The 27332-nt window shown below is 31.3% G+C and overlaps 1 protein-coding gene across 1 annotated transcript in view; it reads left to right on the top strand.

The window, feature by feature from the left end:
• Positions 1-27332, top strand: part of LOC143197308 (metabotropic glutamate receptor) — a 202723-nt gene that overhangs the window by 149313 nt on the left and 26078 nt on the right. The window contains exons 5-7 of the mRNA XM_076405665.1: positions 12946-13074; positions 13218-13434; positions 24143-24525. Of these exons, the coding sequence (XP_076261780.1) occupies positions 12946-13074; positions 13218-13434; positions 24143-24525 (729 nt within the window). The remainder of the gene's footprint in view (positions 1-12945; positions 13075-13217; positions 13435-24142; positions 24526-27332) is intronic.

The following is a 27332-nucleotide window of genomic DNA, read 5'->3' as shown; positions in this document are numbered from 1 at the left end:
TAAAAATCTTATTATTTTAGTTATATATATATATATATATATATATATATATATACATACGGAATTCAACTATGGGGTACCGCAAGCAAATCTAATATATCCATCATTCAACGGTTCCAAAATAAAGTGTGGCGTGCCATTGTTGATGCTCCATACTATATTTCAAATAAAGTGATACAACGCGATATTCCTCTAGAAGCTATAACGAGTGTAATTCAACTTGTTTGTGTGAGATACTTCGAAAAAGTGTCAGTGCATCCCAATGTACTCGGTAGTCAGCTAAATATGCGACGTGATAGTGAAGTGCGTAGACTAAAACGTTTCATACCACCTGATCTGATTACTGGACATATGTAGACTCTAGAATATGCTTTAGAATAAGACTACACATACAGAAGATTGCTCAATGAAGTGACTTTCTACATGCCATGCATATATAATATAGACAGGAAGAAGAAAGAAATACTTATTACCAATAAGGCAGATTGTGGACTCACGAAGAGTAATAAAAAAAAAATATATATATATATATATATATATATATATATATATATATATATATATATATATATTATATACTACATATATTAAATAAATTATATATACAACAAAAGAAGCTATATTTTTAAAAAAATGTTTCATGGCTGTTGTTTAATTTCAAATTTGTTTGTACAAAAAGTATCAGAGTTCATTACTTGGAAAGCTTGCTTAAAGAAATTGTGAAAATTATTTTTGCCGCTAACCATTAACATCGCTAAAGTGGAAAAACTGGTCAGTAAAAATCGTCATTTAAATTTGTGAAACAAATTGTCAAAGGGCCAAATTAGGCTGAAGAAAACTATTGAAGGCATTTCGCAATGCATCATTTCACTAAGTCTCATTGTAGATAAATTTCTGACCAAAATCTTAAGAAATACAATCGAATAACCACCGTATTCACCAATATGTTTCTGGTTGATTTGTTAGTTAATAAAACTAAAATTGCCATTTCTAGCACACAAGCTTCAATGTCTTGTTGCTACAGTATATAATTCTATGAACAAAATCAGAATCAACATAATTTTGAACTAGCCGTATGATACCTCTATATTGAATATATTTTGATACATCAATATTCAATATTTGTATTACGCACTACGCGCCTTGCAATCTAAGATCGACACCATAACAATTCCATGGCTGAATAACTTCAACCGATGGTTCTGTTGGCATTCCTAAATCCAGAAAACAATCCAGAAAGGTTGGGGGACAGCAAACCTACTATATTCTCTGCTCTGCCCTTCTAGCAGACTCCCATCTCCATCAAATGCTTATTTAACAAGATGTTAGTTTAGTACGTACTCCTCTACGGATCTAATTTGTACTTCAAGTTTGTTACACCCAAGCAGGTGAAACGGCTTCAAGTTTTCCAAAATAATCTCTTCAGGAGAATCTTAAACGCTCCGTGGCTTGTCAGAAATAATTAAATTCACAGGGAAACTGACACTCCAGAAATAATGCACTTCATATCTCAATTATTCCACAAACAACAACTCAGCTCAAGTTCTTCTGAAAACGCGTTTGGTCGCGAGCTTTGCGACATGCTGGGAGCTTAGCACCGCGTCACCGCTAACCTCCCCCTTTTCCAAGCTGAAACGACCTCATTCGTCGCTGCAGTCATAACTTTTGCCCCCACACGACAGTATCCAGTTGTTTGTTAACTCAAGTTCTGCAACCTCAAGCTACTGCTACTGCATTAAATTTTGGGATTAAGACTAAATTGAGTGAAATGTCTAAAAGCAAATATCGTTGAGACAGTTTGTTTTGTGATATATAAAACCCTCATTGTCGTTTTGTAATGCCGCTTAAAAGTCGCCTCCTCTTTCCATAAAATAAAATAATATTAACTAAATTTTAACTAAATTAAAAGATTTTGTGCCTTAAGCCCTTGTACATATCATAACTTAGGTATATATAAATTTAAGATGAAACATATTATTTAATATAACAACTTCTATTCATTCTTATATTCCCTTGAACAAGGGCCGTACTTTAGCAAAGGATACCATCCAATAGCAAAATTAATCATCTAGAACTTGTAATTGCAAGCAGTATAAAATAATTTAATTCTTTCATAGAACTTATTACGTCCTCTAAATATCTATAATTATCTTCGTGTCTCATACAAAAATATAACTTTAATCCCTCAGTTGATGTCAAAATAGTATTTTGATTAGATTAAAAGCAACTTACATTGCATTTAGTATTTAATAATCCTTATTTAAAATATAGAAAATTAAATAATTTTAACAATCACCCATTTGTAGCAGCCATCGCTGACAACCCTCTCCAGGCCGTCGCTGTCTCCGTGTATCATTTTACTATACAAGACCCCATTAATTCGCAGAGCATTGGTGCAATATGCTCCTGCTTGCGGTCCTTGTTAATTAAAGCAACAATTTTAACAATCAATTAACTTAAATGCGTTATTACAAACAGAAAACACAGAATCCACATAAGATAATTAGTTTTATTATAATAAACTAAAACAAAGAGTAGTTTTATAAATCACTAAAACAAACTAGATGACAGTAGAGAAATGAGCATATATTTATAGGTATATATAGAATATAGTAGAGTTTATAGATCTTAAATGCTGTAATACACTTCAATAAATAGCTATCTAGTCTAACTATTGAAACAGTTAACTCACGTCTTCTAAATTTATGGCGTCAAAACGTCGCATGGTTGCTGCATTTACCTTTTAATTAATTTTGTCTTTGAAATAAAACAAACTAATGTAACAAAATTGTGATATAAATAATATAATGTTAAAAATAAAAATGTTATAAAATATAACATATTTTAACATTATGGTACATCTAATGTATATATTATCTAAGGACTTAAACTACAATTAATGAGAAAGCCACCATAGTTTATAGGTTAAAGTTTTCTTTCTTTTCTATTTTTCTCGGCTCTCGTTTTCTCGTTTCTCGACTATTATAGATTCTCGCACTATATTAATTATATACCTACCTTTAGTTGTTTCCAGTCTCATCACCCTCTTTTGGTAATTGTCAGCATTTAATCATAATCCCACATCCATAAAGTTATATCCAAATAGTTATGTCCAATAGTTATCATCCCATAATACCCAGTGCGTTATAGTATGATGGATTGTCCATAAAAATAATTATAGTCCATATAAAAATTTTATCTCCTTTTAAAAATTACATTATTTTAAAAGCAATATCTGGATGTTTCGTAATATCTCTTCGTGGGTTATTTTTATACTATTTATCCTATGTAATCCTGTGTTTCATATCACTAATGTTTTGAAGACTTTTGCAGACATTTGACAACTAGACGAATTTTATATGTTACTATTTAAACCCTATGTTATCCTATGTTACATATCACTAAAGTTCTGAAGACTTTTGCAGACATTTGACAACTAGACGTATTTTATATGTTACATTTTCGGACGCATCAGACAGCATTGTATCTGGTTTTAACTAGAATAAAATCAGAAGGAAAATATTGTCTGATATTAAAACTAATATACAAACTGCAATAGGCAATACATTATTCATCTTGATGGCGTGAGTTCACTGCTATTTTGGATAAACTATATATTTTTTCCACAAATAATAATTATTTATTAAAAAATAACGATAGATAATATTTAATTTTATAAGCACTGATCAAATCATCCATCGATTATTTCCAGCTAACACCCTGTGCAATATTAAAATTCACCCAGCAAGACTCAATATAGCTACTGGTTCAATCAAGATACAATTCATCCATTCACAATGAAATTTAAACACTTATCCGAGACACCAATAGTTGAACTGCTTAATTTTATTTATATTTGATTCATTTCGTAAATAACAATGAAAACAAAAATGCAAATTAAGACTAATGTAGTTATTTCAAGAAATAACTCTAAAATATATTGATAATTTCAAGCAAAAAAATAGCGAGTTTATAGCTTTTAAAAATGTTATTTTTACTTTTATGCAAAAAAAAAATTGGATAAAAAAACCCACACTACTCCAATATCGCTACCATTACAAAAAGCCCTTAATTGTTATGAAATTTGAATGTGCCAACTGTTTAAATTTATAACGTTCAATAGCACCATTTGCAGTTCCATTTTTGCCTATTAAATTACCATTTGATAAATTCCCCGAACTTGAAAATAAATACTAGTCAATGGACGCCAATTTTGTGTATTTTAGTTGAGTGGCACTAATTGTTCAATTTCAATACACTAACTCAAAATTGATTGCAAATGTGACCAACGAAAAACAGTATTTTTTCATATAATCTATATGTGAATCCGCTTACCGAACATTTTACTTCCCTTTTTGAGGAAAATAGGAGTACCTAGGTGCAGGAAATTTGGCATGGTTAAAGCTTATATCGAAGAAGAATATTTACGCCTAAAATGTTTGTATAATATGCGTTACAAATAAACAAATTTCAATAAAACTAAATACGCCCTAATCAAGCAACCAGGATAAGCCTGTTTACTTAAGATATATATATATATATATATATATATATATATATATATATATATATATATATATATATATATATATATATATATATATATATATAGTTATCGTTTCTAATGTACCTAAATCAATGCATACTTTTTAAAAGCAAAATCTGGCAGAGCTGTACCGCAAAATGTCAGCAGGCAAGTTTGAATTCGAAATCCCTAAATTTTACATTCGAAACGATATCAAAACGGAAAGTGAGTTTTTAGGTAACGTGTTATGTCTGTTATTAGTTGCGATTGTGTGTTACTTTTGGTAAAAAAAAAAAAGAATAATATGGTCACGTAAAGTTATATTTCACATTTTTTTAGAAAGGATAAATTAATGTGTATTAACTATGTAAACATATACTCACTACTAGGTATTTTATATTAGTATATTATATTTTATATTGACTGTTAAAATTAAAAACTAAAAGTTTTTTGCACCTAAACATAAAATATCTGCAATTTCGTAAGAAATTGGAAAATGCAAATAAGGAAAAGGAATGTCTGGTGAATATAGCAGGTATAGTAGAATTCCAATTTATATATATCCCAATGCAACAGCTTTTGCATTTAAAATATAAGACGTTTTCAAGCATCAAAATATGTGTCTTTATTCCAGCAAAGAAAAAAAGTGCTAAGATAAAAATGAAATATAACAGTAATACAATAGATAAAACTTACCGAAAAGTAATAATATATATAATTAGTCAGAATAAATCCCGGAGTTTATAAAACAAAAATATCACAACTAATTCAGTGTCATTGTAATGTCATAAATAATACCATATAAAAATGAATCATATTTTATTAATATTCATAAATCTATATAGTCACTAGTAGATATTTTATATCACTTGTTGAAAATCATTTTAAAACTAGAACATCTGTAACAAAGACTTTTGCACCTAAATATAAAATATCTGCAATTTTGTAGCATTTTGGAAAATGCAAATAGGGAAAAGGAATGTCTGGTGAATATAGCAGTTATAGTAGAATTTCAATTTATATATATCCCAATGCAACAGCTTTTGCATTTAAAATATAAGAGGTCTTCAAGCATCAAAATATGTGTCTTTATTCCAGCAAAGAAACAAAGTGCTAAGATAAAAATGAAATAGTCACTAGTAGATATTTTATATCACTTGTTGAAAATCATTTTAAAACTAGAAACATCTGTAAGAAAGACTTTTGCACCTAAATATAAAATATCTGCAATTTTGTAGCAAATTGAGTTTATGTTCTAGTAATTTTCTACTTATAAGGGCAATTTTTCCGAACAAAATAAATCCCAGGCACTCTCAAGAAAAATAGAAATAATCGCTCTATTTTACACGAGATCCTAAAAGCTTAATGATCTAAAAAAGAAATGAAAAAGTACGACACGCTAGTAAAAAAAATGTGTCCAATTTCCAACAACTAAAATCGGAGTTTCAGGTTCATCACGAAACATACGAGGTATAGCAATTTCGAGATAATAATTTTAGCAACAGAATAATTTAGTAATTGACTAATTTCGATATTGATCCTTATATATCAGGCTAATAGAACCAATGTCTAATGCAACTCTAAAATTGTGCTACATCTTTGATTTGATTTACAAGGCTGTATTAATTTTGTATAAAGATACTATATCTCTTCGAACATTTCTATAACTATGTCTTCCTCAAAGTTTATTAAGGTTACTATTTATTACGTGTGATTTTCATCACACGAGGATCCAATATCAGCTACAAAAAACCTCCAACTTCATCTTAACAAAGTCGAATTGTGGTTGAAAACGTGGCTTATCAAAGCAAATGATATAAAATCTACCCATATGACATTCACCCTTTGCAGAAGAACATGTCCCTCAGTAAAATTGAATAATCATATACTTCCGCAAACAGACAGTGTTAAATATCTGGGAATGCATTTCGATCGACGTCTGACTTGGAAAAAACGTATAGTGACAAAACGCAAACAGCTTGGGCATAAACTAAACCAAATATATTGGCTGATAGGGCGTAAATCTACATTATCATTAGATAACAAGGTTTTGCTATATAAGTCAATATTTAGGCCCATCTGGACCTATGGTATTGAATTGTGGGATACTACTAGCAAATCTAACATAGATATCCTCCAGATGTTCCAGAATAAAGTGCGAGTCATCGTCGATGCCTCGTATTACGTGTCCAACAAACTGATTCAACGCGATATCCACATAGAACCCATAACGAGTGTGATTCAAAGTGCTAGTGTGAAGTACTCTGAAAGACTATTAGTGCATCCTAATAAACTCGCCAAACAGTTAAATGTGCGCGATGACAGTGAACTGCGTAGGCACAAACGCAAACTACTATAAGAACTGGTTAATAGCGACTAAAGTGATCTTCTACATGTTACGATGGTTATACTATATAACGGAAATCAAACAATAATACTTATTGCCCACGAGCAGTTTGTTGACGTTCCAAGAGATTAATATAAAAAAACGTGTGATTTTGCTGAGATTTTACTAAATATAAAAATTAAAAATTAGAAGAACTCTTCGACAAACATGCCTAAGAATATTTTTATTTTAATGGTCATCATAGTTTAGAAATGTTTAAATGCGCTTTCTAGAATTCAAAAACAAATAAATTAAGTAATAAAAACGACGATACATAAACCACATTTTAATATACGTATAAATGACAAATAACAATTTGACACGCATTTGACAAATAACAATAGCTTGTCATCGTATCATCAGTAGCCATAAAATATATACGTTATGATAATAAAAAAAAATTTGTGAATTAGGAAATTAGTGAAATTAGCTTTGCCATACATCAACATCGATAACAAAACCGAATATAAGTTTACATGTTCCATATTTAGTGGCATCAGCTTAAGGCATAGCTTTCAAGAAGCAAGGTATGCAATTAATAATGAAAATCCTCGACATAATCGTAAATCTATTTACATTTCGCCCAATACATAACAAAGCAGGCTAACGACAGAGCTTTAAAATAAATATAATTATAAAAGCAGCTGGTGTAATCTGATCAACATATTTTGTAAATTAATGAAAATTGATTTTCCATTATAATATTAAACTAACTAATATAAAAATTATTTATAATTTTAAAACACAAATAAATTATTTACCAAATTATTGAATCACGTTATCCAATTAATTATCTACTTTTAATTATTTCGAAATAAAATCATGGTGAAATGTTAAATTAAATATAACGATGTTTCGTTAACTGTAACAATAAAATTATTTAGATCCAGAAAAATGTATATTCTGCATCGTTCATTGGAACTAATTAAAAGTGGATCTCTGTATTCTATTTTTATTTTATTAAATCGACATTTTATTTACATTTCTCTACCATACTCAAAAAATAAATATCGTTTTTCCGGCAAATATTTGATATATTGAAGTAGCTTCAACTCTATAGCGCATCACTTCAGCAGAATATTTGTGCTTAAATAATGAATTAGTGTTTCAAAACAAATTTAAAAAGGTTTTCCAATTAGGCTAAAATAAAAATCAAATGTTTGTGATTCTTCATCTGTAAACCTTTAATAAAATTATATTGAATCTGATAACTATCGCTGACATAAACTTAAGCTTAATTGTAAATAAAATACTCCTGCGATAAAAAAATAGTAAGACTTTTAAATTTAAATCTCTCAGGAATTTCCAAATCGGATTCATTTTTTCGTTAGGCTGGCGAGACTTTCATTGCAGTTTGCATCAAATTTTAATATCACAGGATTAGTTAATAGGATTCGCTTGCATTCGTCCAACAAAAATTACTTTTCGGTTTTTAACGCGTGATAAAAATAAGCAAAGAATTTGCGTTATACTTTGGCTTAAATATATTTTACCAAACATTCGAAATGAAAAATAATAAACTTTATGGACACTCATCAACACGCACAAACATTTATTTACCATTTGCATTTAGTTATTCATCTAAGGAAGCCGGAAGTTAAATTCTCCATCCAAATACAGACTAAAGTCATCATTTCAATAATATTCAGCCTCCTTTGATTTCCCTGATTTCTAAAGTAACCCGATGGAGAGATTTCTTCATGCAACTTTATAATCACAAATCACCACAGGATTTAGCAACGCCGCATTGAATTGACATTCCAAAAACTTCATTTGAAAATAAGGTAAAACCGCTACAGACGACGATGTGACAGCAAAAATTATCATAGCCAGTAGGGAAAAATTATTTCATGTTCTGATAATACAAATTTGGCGATCCAAGAGAGTGCCGTCAAAACTGAAAAATTAATCAACATGGAAAAATGGAGATTTTTCTGGATCAGTCGACGATCAATGCGATATTATTTTTTGAGTATCATAAAGTATTGTTAAATTAAGCGTTTTATTTATAAAATGAGTCGTCAACGATTGAGACCGTCAATAACTATAACCGAGGAAATACTACAAGAAGATGACGAGAGTGAATAAGATCTCAGCGACCAAATTAATCAAATTTAAATATCAATAAAGGAACAATTATTTTCAATAAATATTGTCACTATTTCTGCTGAATTATCATAGCCAGTAGGGAAAAATTATTTCATGTTCTGATAATACAAATTTGGCGATCCAAGAGAGTACCGTCAAAACTGAAAAATTAATCAACATGGAGAAATGGAGATTTTTCTGGATCAGTCGACGCTCAATGCGATATTATTTTTTGAATATCATAAAGTATTGTTAAATTAAGCGTTTTATTTATAAAATGAGTCGTCAACGATTGAGGCCGTCAACACCGAATACCATAACCGAGGAAATACTACAAGAAGATGACGAGAGTGAATAAGATCTCAGCGACCAAATTAATCAAATTTAAATATCAATAAAGGAACAATTATTTTCAATAAATATTGTCACTATTTCTGCTCGTTCTTGTGACGTATACTTATCCATAATAAAATTTGGACGTCTACACAACACAATGGAACTCATTGCGGTTTGATGATGCAACCATACGTGCATTTCGTCGTATTTTGGATAAATCTGCACTAATAAGAGATATTTTAGAAAAAGTAACACATAACTGCGTTGTTGAAAAACTACTTCTTGGTGTTTCTACATTTTGACCTCAATATTGAGCTTTATACCAGCAACTTCATTTGAAAATAAGGTAAAACCGCCGCAGACGACGATGTGACAAAAATTATCATAGCCAGTAGGGAAAAATTATTTCATGTTCTGATAATACAAATTTGGCGATCCAAGAGAGTACCGTCAAAACTGAAAAATTAATCAACATGGAGAAATGGAGATTTTTCTGGATCAGTCGACGCTCAATGCGATATTATTTTTGGAATATCATAAAGTATTGTTAAATTAAGCGTTTTATTTATAAAATGAGTCGTCAACGATTGAGGCCGTCAACACCGAATACCATAACCGAGAAAATACTACAAGAAGATGACGAGAGTGAATAAGATCTCAGCGGCCAAATTAATGAAATTTAAATAAAGATAATTTGCTTCTTTCAGAAATAACTCTGTGTTTTACGGAACGTGATAAAGTAACAAAGTGGAAAAAGTCTAACAAAAATAAAGTGAGATGCCAAAATATTATCACAGAAGATTCGGGTACTCGTAGAATGTGTTTATTTCTGAGAATATTATTGAAAAAATTGTTATACATACCAACCAATTTATACAAAAAAAAAGACAGATAGAGCTCATATGACAAACTCCATAACTGCAAACCTACTGATGCTGTAGAAATTCAGTCGCTATTCGGGTTATTATACAACGTGACTGAGACTGAATTTCTTCCATTGCGTGACGAATATTGTCTTTAAGATGTTGAATCATTTGAAGCTTATTCACATAAACTTCTGATTTTAAAAACCCCGTAAGAAAAAGTCTGGTGCTGTTAAATCCGGAGGTCTGGGTGGTCATGCTAAATCGTCACTTCGCGAAATTAGTCTTCGTGGAAAATCGTCATTCAATAATTGAATTGTTGAACGAGCTATTTATGCTGCGGCTTCACCTTGCTGAAACTACATGTCCTCGAGTCCTTGCTCTTCCATTTCGAGCATAAGAAAATTTCGAATCATGTCTTGGTATCGTTCAGCAGTAACAGTAACGGCAATAACTTATTCAATGATATTCATTTTCAAAAAAATAGGAACCAATGATGTTTCCAGCATGAATACCACACCATGCAGTTGTCTTTAGTGGATGCAATGTTTCATTAATTAATTAAGGATTCTTTGTTCCCAAAATCGACTATTCTGTTTATTGACATGGCCACTGAATAGAAAATGGGCTTCATCGCTCATTATTAATTTAGGCGAAGCATCTTCAATTTCAACAGACAGCCTTAGGATTGCATTACTGTACACATGTATGTACTGTAAAACTCGTTGATTAAGATCTCTCGGTAGTAATTTTTGGACTAATTAAATTTTGTACGGGATCATTTTCAAATCCGTTTTCAAAATTCACTTTAAACTGCGTGCAGAAACTTTTAACTGGGACACGTCTCCGAATTAATATTTCTGGAGACTCTATAACTCTATAGCGCACCAGAACCACACTTTAAGTGTTACGAAACGTCTGTTATCTTCCAGAACGAGACCTGTCTGCTGTCGTACAGTACTGTTGAAAATTCGCATGTAAATGATAAATTGCGGTTTTGTGAGACACTGGACGATATTTGACGCAATTTCCGCTAAATGGCAATAAAGGAACAATTATTTTCAATAAATATTGTCACTATTTCTGCTTGTTCTTGTGACGCATATTTATCCATAACAAAATTTGACGTCTACACAACACAATGGAACTCTTTGCTGTTTGATGATGCAACCATACGTACATCTCGTCGTATTTTGGATAAATCTGCATCAATAAGAAATATTTTAGAAAAATTTGCACAAAACTGCGTTGTTGTAAATCTACTTCTTGGCGCTTTTACATTATGACCTCAATATTGAGCTTTATGCCAGCAAGCAGCCAGAAGGTCCATACTAGTTGAGTAATGCTGCAGCAGATGTAGAGAAGAGGCTAATTATACCAATTTCTGATACAGAACGAAATCTAACGATCGACAATTTGTACATTAGTGTTCCTTTTGTGAAGGATTTGCCAAAAATCATAAGATTTCTGTTGTGGGTTCCATGCGCAAGAACAAAAAAGAAAAAACCTCCTTGTTTTACACATAAAACCCTACCTGAAAATGTAAGTCAATTTGGATTTTCTGACACGGTCACTCTGATGTCGTACGTGCCTAAAAAAAGATCTGTGGTATTAATATCATAACTTAATTGGGCTACTGAAATCGATGAGAGTACAAATAAAAGGCGTAAGCCAAGCATAGTAACTGTTTACAATAAAACGAAAGGCGGTGTCGATGAAATCGACAAAAAGGTTAAAATGTATAGTAGGTCAATAATAGATGGCCGTTGATACCATTCTTTCGTGTTTTGCTTATTTTTGGAATAAATGCAATGATAATATTGAGGGCAAATAAAGTTGTGATTCAAAAAACCCGGAAGTATTTACGTCAATTGGGCATGGAGCTAATGATGGAGTATCTTCAAAGAAGATCTTTGATTCAAATCTTCCAAGAATGCTAAAACGAAACATAAAAGAACTTTTCAACATGGATGTTAATGGTATTAGTATAGAAACGAGCACTAGTTCTAGTACAACATACAGAGGAAGCTGCAAAAGGTAGATTTAATAGCTGAAATACTTAAAAAACCTACAAGACCTTTTAATTCTCTAATGTCTTCGAAATACAAGCCTTGAGGCACGCATTCTATATGTTTATCATCAACATCATATAAGAAACTAAAAATCGTTATCAGTGCACCGTTGGAGGACAAATACAGAGCCGCAGATTATAATAATTTGAATATATTTGTCAAACAAAAAGATAATACATTCCTTACGGTCTGACGAAATTGACTTTTTCCATGGAAGACTTGTTTCCATAATAGACATGGATCAAAATCATAGAAAGCAATCTGAGAAATAGGATAGTCACATTATCAAGAGCCAGAACGGTTATGACCAATTATGACGTGATTTGGTGAACAATATCGACGTCCTGAAGAACCAACAGCAACATATTGGTTGATAGTGATGATGCCTGAAGGTATTAATATTATTCCAGAAATCAAATTCAACAAGTTTTGAAAACTGGAAAATGTATGTCAATATTATGTTTAAAAAATGAATAACCCCTTCGAGTTTCATTTCAATAATCTTACGATTTATCGATCAAATTGATAGATTGAAAAATATTTCACACAATATATAAAAAAATCGCTATATATTAAATTTCAAATATTTAATGCATAAAAATCCATCGACAAAATAACATAATAAAAAATTTAATACGTTCCATCTTTTACAAAAATGTATTTTATTGCTTCCAGGTCGTTGGAAAATGGTTCAATTTCCTGGAGCTGAACCAAGATATCTTAATATTTGACCACAATCTGTCAACAACGCCTGTATCGGCATGTTCTTTACCATGCGAAGTTGGAATGATAAAGAAGCAACAGGTAAAGCTTTTTAAATATTTTAGAACTAGTCAAGTTTTTTTTATGAAATCATAATTTATATTTTACTTAATAATAGTTTAGTTTTATCAATACATTTTAATTTAAATTAAATTATTTGTGTAACAGTTCTTATATTTTTTCAGGGTGATACTTGCTGTTGGATTTGTGATAAATGTGAAGAATACGAATATGTTTTTGACGAATTTACTTGTATGGATTGCGGACCTGGATACTGGCCATTTCCTGACAAAACAGCTTGTTACCAGCTTGAGCTACAATATATGCGTTGGGATTCACTATATGCCATAATACCAACTGCATTTTCCTGTCTGGGTATTGTCGGAACGTTCGCTGTCATTGGTAAGCAAAAATCACTATTTTATTTTATTTCAATTTATAATATTCATCTTACTATTTAATGAGTGGACATAAGTGTTAACAAATTTACGTAAGTCTACAATCTAACTAAAAAAAACATATTCTTTTAAAAATTATTTTTTAAAAATTTAAAAACTCATTAGCACACTGGTATTGAAAAAGTAACATTTTTATTCCAACGCTTCTCTTTTTCCATGTCTTTGTTGTAGAATGATTTGTTTTTGCGCGTTGCGCTATTTTCACACTTTGGGTCAACAGTATATTAACTCGTCAAAAATAATACTTAATCAACACACAAGATCATTTGTTATCATTTGCTTTAAAAGACAAATATATTTTGTTCTACTAAAACTACCTTAAATTAGTAGTTGGAATAACATAATACTTTGACACGAATTAATAGTAATCTTCAAACGGTTAGTATCATCCAGAAATCACATAAATCTGTTAACAATTATCTCAGTATCAGGCCGGAGGCATTACACTATACACTATTCCCTGTAAACAAGAACAAATATCATTCCCCAAGGAGATAAGAAACCGCCTTAGTACAAGCGAACAGTATATATTGAAAAATCTATTTTGCATCAAAATAATATCAAATATTTCCTTTAATATTTTGCAATTTAAATTTTTTTATATTTAATTGAAATAAAGAGCATCAAAACGTATTTTTCAGTCAAAGGAGTTTTTTGCGCAAATAAAAAGCATATATAAATAAATATAATAACGAAATAAATTGTTATTTTTAAACAATAACATTTGAATAAATATTAATTCGCAAGTGTTATATTGTTAGTGTTGTTCAAAATGGAAATAGTAATTAAAAAAGTGTATTATTTCAATATATGGAATATAGACTCACAAAAGTATTTAACCACATTCATTTGAATTCTTCTACTCGAGAGAAATATTTAAGGACATAATACCATTCCGATGTTATAGAGAGTTTTTCAAAAAGAACGGATAGATATTGAAATGGAATAAAACTAGCTGTGCGGAAAGTATTAAAGATATTTTTCTATTATTTAAAAGACACCATTATAGAACAATAATATATAACAATAATAACAATTACTGTGGATCACCTATAAGAAGTCTAGCGAGACATTTTTGTTGGCCAATTCAAATCACCTCTGCAACAGTTAATTTGTTAATTTAACTTCAGCAACGTTGCTTCGAAATAGAATGGACCAATGGCGACTCAAACTCAAACTTAATGTATCTAGGCTGGGTTGGCATCGATCCATATAAAGCAATTGTGCGTGTGTTAGAGTCCTCTTTCAAATGTTCTGAAGACCCTCTAAACGAACAAATGGCGAAATCTATTGTCGTTAACTCTATTCTATTAACGTTAAATATTTGAACTCGAAATATGTCGGATCTTGTGTGAGCTCAAACCTAAGCTCCTACTCAAACACCGTTAAAATTAAGCCTACTGAAGCCACTAAAATAAAATTACCCCTCTCGATTGAAAATTACTATGTGACTATATGTAACAAAAACATAAAAAAAACAAACGGAACAACTTACAAGACACCAAATTGAACTAAATTCATTATAATAACTGTTTATTGCTATTTAATAGCAATACCTTGTAATAAAGCAATGGCCGTGAAATTGTAACTTACGGTAAATTTATTATTTGCAATAATGGAACCTCTTGGCCAGAATAAATCTCACAAAGTACATCATTGAGTTGAGATCCAAGATTTTTTTAATTATGCAAACCACTTTGGAAATCACAGTTACCTTTTTGCTAGTAGGTGGAACATCCTTAATCTAGTCCACATATCCACAAATCTAGCTATGCATAGGTCTCACTGCTCGTCACGTTGACCTTAGCACATCATTCGTTGAAAATCGGTGGCGCAAATATCAACCGAAAGTGGAAACTGGCAACTCCAATAAGTACTGAGTAACTGGCCATGATTCCACATGTCGATTCGAATTCAAAAAGATTTACCCTAGTGAAAAACGTGACTGAACATCTAATAATTGGTTTCAGGTTGCTTCATCGCCTCACGAAAAGTTGTAGTTTGTTCCTTCTTGACGATTTTGTTATATTATACATATTTGATGATAACAGCTTAAATTCAGTATGTAACTCATTGACTCAGGGTTGCCATAACAATTTGACACTGCGATAACTCATTCCCCTCGTAGAATGTTAATTTCTTGAATACAATTATTTATATCTAATCCATCTATCAGTCATCTATTTCTATTCTATCAGCTGACAATGATTTTACGAGTCAGTTCGAATAAAAAATCTTTTGCTTTGTGAGAGACCCATCACCGGGAGACCCATCATAGAAATCGCGAACTTAAACCCCGCAGGGCACACAACACCCAATAATCAAATACCCGGCTAATATGAACTAACAATCACAGTACGAATTCTACGTTAAAAACGGAAATTTACATGACTGAAATCATTAAAAATAGACAATAACTATTCGTTATATAATGAAATTAAAACGTCCTTTTTAATATCGAAAAATATGCCTAGATAAAATATAATAAATAAAAGCAGACGTTGATTACTATAAAGAAAAGACAACGATTTTCTCTTTTTTCTCTTGAGATTTCTTGAAATGGGAAGACGCATTGGAAAAGGGAAAAATAATTTTGGAACTACCATTTCGATACCCACGAAGACTAAAGTAAAATTGGATCCTTTCTATCAGATATGCATCGACTTTAAGATAAAGTTAAAAGAGCTCTAGATAAAGTAGTTTTTAATTAATGACCATATTTCTTATTAGAAAATATAGAAAATATATACATACTACACATAGAATTATTGTGAATAATTTTATACCTTGTTGTAGAAACTAAACGTTATTTCTTCCGTCATTTTTTCAGCAATATCTGGAGACATAATCATGTTTATTATCATCATCAAATTATCATTATTAAAACATTATGTTGTAAAATAACTACGTAGTGGTTCTGGTTGATAGTTTTATTCGTTTTAAACCTTCAAAACATCTAAACGCTTTCAAACTACCACCCTTCGTTGTCATCTGTATCCAAATAACTACTTCTAAAATATCAAAGCTAACATTCACGGATTTTTTTGATAGAATATTTTATGGTAGAACTCTAACAACACTCGATAATTTTCAGTATTAATATAAATAATTTGTTGGAACATATTTGTCAATAAATATATTAAATAAAAGATATAAATGTCGAAAATTCAATTTTGACAATTGCTGGCTCCGTTGACGCACTGTTGCGTTAGTCGCGGGTTCGAATCCTGCTGGGACATGGATGTACTTTATGTTTGTGATTGTAATTGTAAATGTCTTTATAGGCAACAATGGAAAATCCGACAATAAATATCCATCCAAGTAACGCCAGTAACCAGGCTGGGTAAGACCGGGTGTCTTCTGGAATGGTCTCTAAGTTGGTCACTAGCCAGTCGGTAGGCTTAACGCCAAAACCGTGGTTCGGAGCCACATTAAAATGTAGGGTTAGTCCAGATAAACCAGCCTTGGTAAAAAGGAGACTATATTTTAAACAATTGAAAATTCCTTGATTAGCATCTGAATACTCGGAATATAAAAGTATGATAAACAGCTTTTTTGTGTAGAAAAAGGTCAAAACCATAGAATTTAAAAGTTAGGTTGAGCTGTTTAAGAGTTGTTTATATTGATATTTCACATTTTCACCAATAGATATCGCTGATAAACACACATGCAAACAGCTAATATAATAAAAATAAAATCTAATGATTGCGCTGGAATATAGTTACAAAAGGACGTTGTTATAACTTATATAGAATTAGATTATTTATTGCAAGCCCCTGATCATCCACAATAATTCATTAATATCAAAATAACTGATAAAATTTATTTTGTGAAAACTGACTTAATAATGCCAAACATATCCAATAAAAAGCTTAAAATATGGAACGTAATTTGGAAATTGCAAAACAAATAAACAAATAAATTGAATAACTGAATATTGTGCACTGAAACTACAAACATATTTAATTTCTATTGTTGGAAATCACAACAACCTTATTTTTATGTAATATAAAGAGAAGTATGTCATTTTCCCGTCATCCTTACTATTAGATTGAAAAGCTTTTTAAAAATCTACATTCGATACAAAAGCATTCAGCATTTATTGTGATTCAAAACAAGAATAGTCTTATGCTAACAAATAAAGCTTTATATTTGCCATAGAGCTAAAATATTTATTTTCTACTAAATATAGATAATGGCCATCTGGAATCAAAATAAACAACAGAACGCAAAGCACTTTATCAAAATAGAGTAGAACTAATTTAAATTGCCACAAAATTGCATTTACAGCGTGATATAAAATTTCCGGCAAAACGTATTCTTTATTTGTACATGTTTTGTTTAAATTTATACTGCTTAATTAACTTTCAGTATATCTTATTTAGGAGTGATTAAAATATGTATATGAAGGTCTTATATTTATATGTTCTGCTGCTCCTTGAATATGAATATGTTTTTATCAGCAATATATATCGGTAAAAATGTAAAATATAAACAAAATAACTAATTGTTAAACTCAATCGCTATAACAATTCTCTACATAAAATAACAGTATTCCGTCGAGCAATGTTGTGTTATTCAGTCTATACAGGCACTGTATATTTAGGACATTCGAAGTCCACGTCCAAAGAATAGTTGAGAAGAACCATCCACATCCACACTGAAGCTGAATATTCATTTATCAAAAGTATTCAGCAATATCAAGTAAGAGACGCAAAAGTATACTCTTGCATAATAATGCTCGACCATATATTCCAAGAGTTGTTGCAACTCGAATAACTTATTCTGTCTTACCCAACGTACTTTCCTGACATAGTACCTTCTGATTACCACTTGTACAAATCGATGTAACATGACTTGACTAGCACTTTGTTTCGAAATGCTGAAGAAGAGCGAAAGTGGATCAATGAAGTGCTGCCAAACTGATATCATTCTTTCGGCACAGCATCATCATTATGTTGACAGAAAAATACGAAAAATTATACAGTAAAATGGAAAATATTTTGATTAATGTATATGGTCGACATTAAGCCTACCGGCTGGCGAGTAACCAAATTTCAGTCCAAGAAATCATTCCAGAAGACATCCGGTCTTAAAACAGCCTGATCGCTAGCTAGATATAAATAAGCGAGTATTGGGTTCTAGTGTCACTATTGGCGCGATAATATTATATTATCTGACCACAAACCTTTGTAATGTGCATCGATTTCAATTAGTTAATTTTGAGTTAACTATTTTTTTGAGGTCGCCCACACTTATTCTCTCCGCCGATGATGTTTTACCATGTCTTGTGTATGCTTGCAATTTAATCTGTAATCTATTCAACATTTGGTATACATAGGCGTCGTACTAATTACACGAAATTAGTGTTCCGACATGCAACAAGATATACTATATATCAAAACATTCATATTAATTTATCTAGCCCCTGTATATATTACTAATTAAAACGATATATATTAGAAAAATTAAATAATCAATAATTAATCATTGCCACCTTTCTAAAAACCCCAATTATTTAAATATGTTTTTATTATTGAAATAAGCATACTTTATAATGAATATAATGTATACATAGGAAGCCGTCATAACAACACGAACAAAACCATTATATTAAATTAAAAACAGACAGGCATTAAACAGAAAAACTCATTAATTAAATATATGTTTATTCCCTTATTGACAACATAATACAGTCATACAACACGAATTATTAATTACAAAGTAGATGTTGAAAAAGCCCTTTTATATGTATTTAATGATATAAGATTATGGGACTAAAAAATGACAGTATATGCTGTATCAAAATATTTTCTAAGCCAAATTATAGATTCCATATTTTCCAAAATATTATACCTTTACAGATAAGTCTATATCTATTTTAGAAAAAATTTAAGTAACATATTATTTTATGAATTTTTCTAAACATATGTCTGGTCAATTCCCCTAGTGTTTCATGGAGTAATAACATCGTAACTCATTCTGTCGGAAGATGTTATGTTGTTTTTCAAAAACAAACATTTGAAATGCACATTCTAAAACTTTATTTTTAGGTATTAGGGAAAAACATACAGTCTCAAGATGTTCTGTCTCTATATCGATTAATTTATTAAACGGGCTTTTACTGAACGCAAAACTAGATTAGAAATGAAATGTTGAATAAGTAATTGCTGTTTTCCAGTCGAATTTACGAGGTTAACAGATCTTGGTACACAAATTCTCATATAACGTAATCCTACTATGCGAAAAAATTATACAAATATCTTGTTCGAAGGAATTCGGTTAATTTTTAAGTTATTGGACGCTTTGATTTCTTATCGTTTAAATTCGATATTCGTAAACATACTCACATCTCAACTATCAAGTATAGTTTATTTGCTAAAAACCAAACTACGAAATATGCACTATAAATGAATTCTAATTTATTATCGTAACCTAAGAGAGGTACTACTCCTACCCTGAGAGAATATTATATCTTCCAAAAATGTTGTTTCATTAAGGGATGTAAAATTAAAAATACAAAATTATTTAGAGAGTTTTTCAATCACATGTTCTAAAATGGGTTCTCTTTACAATGCATATGCAATTACAGAACGTACTCAATAGCCGATAAACATATAGTATCAGTAAGCTTAAAGTTCAGAGCATAACATTTCACTGAAACATAAACCGTTTTATTATTAGTATTAAAAATTTCGAGGTTCTGATTATTATAAGTCAGTTCCAATAGTCCCGTTTTGAAGCCAAGTTGCTAATAACAGCTATTTCAAAGACAGAAAATGAAAACTTGTTTGAATCATGTAAAGACAAAGCATACAGCATACAAAGCAACTTGTCGGTTGGTTCAGTGTTGTTATATCCAATGGCAAGAATTGTAGTGTCATCTGCAAACGTAATAACAACAAATGCATTAAACGTATGCAAGTTCCGAATGAACAGTAGATAAAAGAACTGGCCCCAATACCCTTCCCTGTAGAACACCTACTTGTATTTTCCTCAAGTTAAAATAGGCATCTTTTTGTTTGGCTCTGAAGTATCGGTCAGTTACATATGACTATAATTTTTGAATAATGGTCATGGTATTGGACCCATCATTGATTTTAAATTGGTGTTGATATCTATTGTCTCACTTACATATGAAACATAGAAACTTTACAAACAACCTCCTAAATCTCCACGCAGCATCCAGTCATAAGCTACATAGTTAATCCGATATATATGTCTATCAAAACTTTCTATTAAGTAAGAATATGAATATTTGAGGCATATCGAATTTTACATCGTCTGCAAAAATAGTCTTAGATGTGGAACACGGGCGGAGTGCCAGCAGCGCCAACTAGCATACTATAACTAATATCTGGTAACCCCGAGATGTTTTTCTGGGAGATTATTGAAGGGTACTTTCATCATTCAGTGACTGACCATAGTTCAGTTCAGACGTGCCACCATCGACTACCCAAGCCTCGTCTACAAGTAAACACGAGCTTCCTTTTATCTATTTGTAATTTCATATTTTATATAACTTCAATAAATAACGGTCGCATAATGTAAACAACCACTGTTTCATTTCTTCTTACCTCTATTCACCGAGCTATATAATTTATCCATAAATATATATAAAAGTGTGCAAAATATTAAAATTTGTGACATGTTAAAATACACCAAATAACATAGGAATTATTTTAAATTTCCGAACAAGTTTACTCATTATTAACCTGTGTCATGATCTGTGAAAACATATCAAAATAAATCAATCAAAATAACACAAAATAAATTTGTAATAAAATTAAAATACTAACGAAAACATGAAAAAAAAAATGGGACTGGCAATATGGAAGATGACATTTTTTCTTAATAAAACTTTGACTTATCAATAATAAAAGTTATAGTTAGTATAATTAACTGTCTCCTTCATTAATATTATATCGAATAATAGTCATTAACAGCGGATTTATTTGTCTTTAGCATATGTGTTATAACTCTTACTTTCTGACATCTATTATTGAAACAAACAATGAATATACGCGATGAATTCTCTACTTGATTAATTAAGTGAACTAAAACGCGATACAAATCCTTATCTAGTTTTACTTGTTATGTATTCTGTTAGAATTTCATTTTTGACAATGATTCCATTCTGTATCCATTAGGGTTTATTATATTGAATTGCATCGTGTTTCATGTTGGGTAAATAAATTGTGTTTTAGATAAAATAGGGAACAAAATATTAATATTCCAGTCATTTCGTCAATACTTCCATATAATATATTTTAAATATTATTTTTTTCTCTGTGAGTATGTTGGAAATACTGTTAGGCAAAAGTATGAAACATTTTTTAAATACTTTTGACTATAATATACTTACATATAACTATTATTTAACAGTTGACTTAATACATCAATTATAATAAGTGTAGAATTATATCATGTGATATACGTGCTTTGATCATTCATCACTGCTGCCATATTATCTTGTTTTATTCAACAGATATTATTAAGGTAATGCTAGTGAATTATGTGTTTTCTATCAGTATTTGAAACATTTTACACAACAAACTTCATTCAACAAACATTGTTTTTTTTTGTTCTGGCCTAAAACCAGGCGGTGGAATTCATGGCGCATACCTGGTTGCGTAGACTTGCCCTAAGTTCGATCGGATTATATGGGACTGACTCTGGGCTTACCAATACACTAAACCGAAACCGCTTCACAGTTGAACCCTGTGGGTTGCCACTGCTATCACATTAAATTTGGGGATATGGCACCCGCTGATCGGGTAACCGTAATTGGGTACGAGGACCCGGAGAAATAACAGATAGTGAAACTACCTATTGATTCGAGAACTTGAGTTATCACACGACTGGATACTGTCGTATGAAGGCAAAAGTTATGACTGTAGCGACGGATGAGGTTGTTTCAGTCTGGAAAAGGGGGGGGGGGGTAGCGGTGACGCGGTGCTCCCAGCATGTCGACCAGCTCGCAAACAAGCGGGTTTTCATAAGAAGAGCTGAGCTATTGTTTGTGGAATGATTGAGATATGAAGTTCTTGATTTCTGAAGTATCAGTTTCCCCATGAATTTGATTATTTCTGACAAACCATCGAGCGTTTATGATTCTCGTGAGGAGCTTATTTTGGAAAACTTGAAGCCGTTTCACCTGGTTGCGTCTAACAAACTTGAAGTAGACATTAGATCCGTAGAGGAGTACGGACTGTATTAACACCTTGTAAAATAAACATTTGATGGAGATAGGAAGTCTACTAGAATGGAAAATCAGAGAAGATAGCAGGTTTGCTATTGCCGAACCTTTCTGGGTTGCTTCTCGATTTGCGAATGCCAACCGAATCTTAGTGAAGTGGAGACCTAGGTACGTGACGTTATCCAACTATGGAATTGTTGCGGTGTCGAACTTAAGTTACGAGACACGCAGTGCGTAACGCTTCTTATGGAAAATGATGGCCTGGGTTTTCAGGGGGTTGATTTTCAACCTCCAGAATTTGAACCAGTTGACCGCATGATCGAGCTGCTTCTGTATACGTTCTTGAATTGTAACCTCGAACCTGGAGGCCGTGAAGAAAGCATTGTCGTCAGCGTACAACGCGACGTCAATGTGCTTTTTTCGTGACAGATCTGAAACAAAGAGGTTAAATAATGCTGGGACCAGCGGGGAACCTTGAGGTACGCCAGCGTCGATTTTTTTTCGACTGGAAAATGTTTTCCTGATCTTGACCTGGAAAGATCTGCCCGATAGATAGGACTTGATGAGAGCGGTTAGGTCTTCTGGGAGGTCTAAGCTCACGCATTTTGCGATCAAACTGTCGTACCAGACCTGATCGAAAGTTTTAGTTAGATCCAGGAGGACAGGTCCAAGCTTTTACGTTGATCAAAAGCGCGATGGATGCGTGCGGCCAAACGGGTAGCCTGATGGACAGATGAATGGTGAGTATGAAAGCTGAACTGTTCGTCAGGAATGATGTTGTTTTCCCTCGTGAAAGAGTTGAGAACATAGAGTATTTCATAAGCACTGAGAAGGCTGATGGGCCTGTAGTCAGATGCAATTGACAATATGATCTAAACTTATTAAAAGAAAATTCATTGGAGCATTGTCAAAGCTTCAGGGATATTTCAATTGAGGATATTCAGAAATACATAAGAGTAATTATAGTCAATGAAGAAATTGTTAATTGTCAATGCCAGTTTGTGAAAAATCATTTTACTCCATCAAAAAGCCATTGAGTATAGTTAAGCTAAGTTTTAAGCTTATATATGGTGCACCGGTGGAAGATATACTTTCATCAAACGCTATTTCAGTATAGATGTGAAACCTTAGATCTGCACTTATCAGCATTAATAAGGAACAATTACTATATAGTGAAAAACTAGTTATAATATATGCGCTATTTATGTGAATTAAAAAAAATTAATATATTAAACTCTGCTATTTTAAAAAGTTATGTAACTCGCGCTTTTGATAGTGATCGCTTTCAAAATAGTAGAAAAACTGCAAATATATTTATTTTATCAGATTTACATATCGAACTTAAACTTAACCTGAAGAAAAAATCTGTAATAATTAAGCCATACACCAAATATTAAGAATCATAATAATTTATGTTACTTATACTATAGCTCTACGTGTTTTTTTTTTTCAGGTCTATTCATCAAGCACAATGATACTCCTTTAGTAAGAGCCTCAGGACGCGAGCTAAGCTATATGTTGCTATTTGGAATACTCCTCTGTTACCTAAACACGTTTGCTCTACTTGCTAAACCATCAGCAGTTGTTTGTATCACCCAAAGATTTGGCGTAGGTGTTGGTTTCTCCATAATTTATGGGGCCCTACTTACCAAAACCAATCGTATCTCCCGCATATTCGACTCAGCTTCAAAATCTGCAAAAAGGCCCAGCTACATCAGCCCAAAGTCTCAAGTCTGCATAACATGTTCCTTGATAGCTGTTCAAGTTATACTGACTTTAGTTTGGATGATTATTGAGCCACCTGGTACACGATATTATTATCCCACAAGAAAAACAGTAAGTAGTGATATAATAATTTTCATTTATTTATTTTGGAATATTATACTAATATTAAAATAATTTATTCGTAAATATAACTGTTGCATTTTTATATCGTTATTTTACAATTAAAAATATTGTCAATATTGTAAAATTTATATATTATTTTTGAAGTCATAATATATTTTAACTTAATAATATTAAACTAATGCGTTATATGGAGATGTTTCACTAGAGAACTCGATGTCAATTAACTTAAGTATTTTAAAATTCACAGACAACTTTAAATTTCATGTCATTAATGTCAATCATTAATCTAAAGTAACCAAATTTTGTAGATCTTATCTGAAAACGTAATTTAAACAAAATTGCACCCGGAACTTCTGTTAAAAAAAACACACTACTTCTGTTTATATCGTTTAAAATGTACATTTTAAACTACTGAAATCAAAAACCCAACTAAACTGGACTTATAGTCTATCCAAAGTAGCAGTGAACTCACGTCATTTCAATTTATGACGTCAAAAATAGTGCAATGTTGCTGCATTTAACGCAGATCTTTTACCCATTTTAGTTTATTTTAGCTTCGATATAAACTAGCATTCTAATATAATCAAAATAATCAAACAAAAATGTTATAAAATATAATTTTATTTTATTTTTTTAAATTTTAATTTTATATTTATTTTTTAATATTTTTATAAGTTATTTAAATAGCCACTATAGTTTGTAGGTTAGAGTTATTTTATTATATTTACATTGAACCCTTTTCTTCTACTACTTAGGGTATCCCCTGGAGGCTTAATAAGCCTAATTAATAATTGTACATCTAAGTAATGTATTTTATTTTCATTAGAGAATAGATTTACCTTTTTATGTTCAGTTACTGTTTCCTTCGTTGCTAGGTTTTCTTGTCAAATCACTCTGATATGACAGTATTTCTTCTTAATTTCTTCTATTACTAGCTGTTTACATTTTTCTTGATAAAATTAGATTTAATCACTGAATTCTTGTTTATGTATTTGCCATATCTGCAAAACAGTGTTAATTCTCTCCTCGAATATTTTAACCAATTGCTCATATATACTCTAAACAATTACACACATATCTCATACATAAATCTTTCACACTCTACAAAACAATTTTCTACAGTTATTCTATATTAATTCTATACTCACCTTAAGTTTTTTCCACTCTCATCAACCTGTCTTCGTATTATCAACATAGAATCATAACCCCACATCCCATTTCATTTACTCACTGTGGCATTTTGAGCCACTATTCAAGTCGATAACAAAGGTATTAATTTCTAATCTAACATTAGTGTATAATTCCACCATTTCCCAATATATTATCTTTGTGTCTGATGGAGCTCATCCAAATCGAAGGGCTTTATTTTAGACAATCCTTTCCACATATCCAAACAGTTCTTGCCAGACTATATCCTTCTGGACCTGCATATCTACTGTAGTAATTTTTCCTACATAATATAACAATTCAATAGCGAGGAAGACGTTAGAGTTTGTAACCATATAATTCAGCCATCTGATCTACTATGTATCTCTTTAGGCCTATTTCTAAAAAAGTAAATTGCATAAAACGCAATTAAACAGGTCATTTATATTTACCAAGTGACAATTTGAAATACTTCACTCCTTAACATGGTATCCCCAAAACTTAATTTATGTTTTGCAAGCCATTTCTTAGTTACAGGCTTTGCCAACCACTTGTTGTGATTTTTTGTTGGATTCCTCTTTCTAGCGTTAAGAACAATATATTTGCAATGAGTTATTAAAAAATATTATGATTTACAAAACATAATCAAATGTTAATCAAACTTTTACCTTTTCCCATCAACCTTTGTCTTCTTTACACTCTTTTTATTAGCGTCTTGTCAAGCAGATATTTGATAACCGAACGATTTTTGCAGGCTCTCTCGGTTATATGTTCAAACGTATCAGACAGCATTGTATCTCTTTTCAACTGGACTAAAATGAGAAGGAAAATATTGTCTGGTATTAAAACGAATTTACAAACTGCAACAAGCACTACATTATACATATTGATAATATGAGTTCACTGCTTCTTTGAATAATCTATAAGTAAGAGTTATCGTTGCTAACGTGTCATGCTACGGAACTCAATATTCACATTATTAAATTTAAATGACCAGATGTTGCTGAAAGTGGCCGACATGCCATATTGTTTGTACCGAAAAAATAATAACAATGAAATAATAACACATCCAACGTTTTTGGTATGTTTGTATGATATATGTTTGGAATTTCACGTACAGTAGTTTCGGTCAATAGGAAAGCGTTGAGAAAGCTAATGTCGGCGCCAAACGTTTGAAAGAGAAAAAAGAAGATTGAGAAGCCCCAAGGAAAGGTCGAGTCCTTTGTCTGTTTCATACCTATCTTGTAAATTAGTAAAGCGTCTTTACATAAAGTTACACTGTTGGAGTGATACTCACGCACATGTTCAAAAAGCTCATTTTTGTGGGAAATGTTTGTGGTTTTGTGGAGAAGTTAGAGAATCGTTAGTAAATATTTATAAATTTGCTCTCCAAGATTAATTTTAAAATTTTTTAATATTTTTAATAATTATGCAACTCCCTATATTTAATTCACAAATTGTCGGAACTGAAATACGATTGAGATTCCAAAATCCCGAAATAGAGTCCTCTAATCACTTCTTACAACCCATGACTAAATATTTGCACCAATAAAGTCAATACACCGATTTTTTAGGTAAGGCATGTTTTCCTTTGGACCGTCCTTTATAGTAAACGCTATTGTTAAATTGGTTTTACTATTGTCTAACTA

The sequence above is a fragment of the Rhynchophorus ferrugineus genome, unplaced genomic scaffold (genome assembly GCF_030347505.1).
Source record: "Rhynchophorus ferrugineus isolate W39M unplaced genomic scaffold, kcgeb_rfMv2 rfM5, whole genome shotgun sequence".
Taxonomy (NCBI): Eukaryota; Metazoa; Arthropoda; class Insecta; order Coleoptera; family Curculionidae; genus Rhynchophorus; species Rhynchophorus ferrugineus.
Note: the sequence above shows the minus strand (reverse complement) of the source record. Positions and strands in the feature narration are given on the sequence as shown.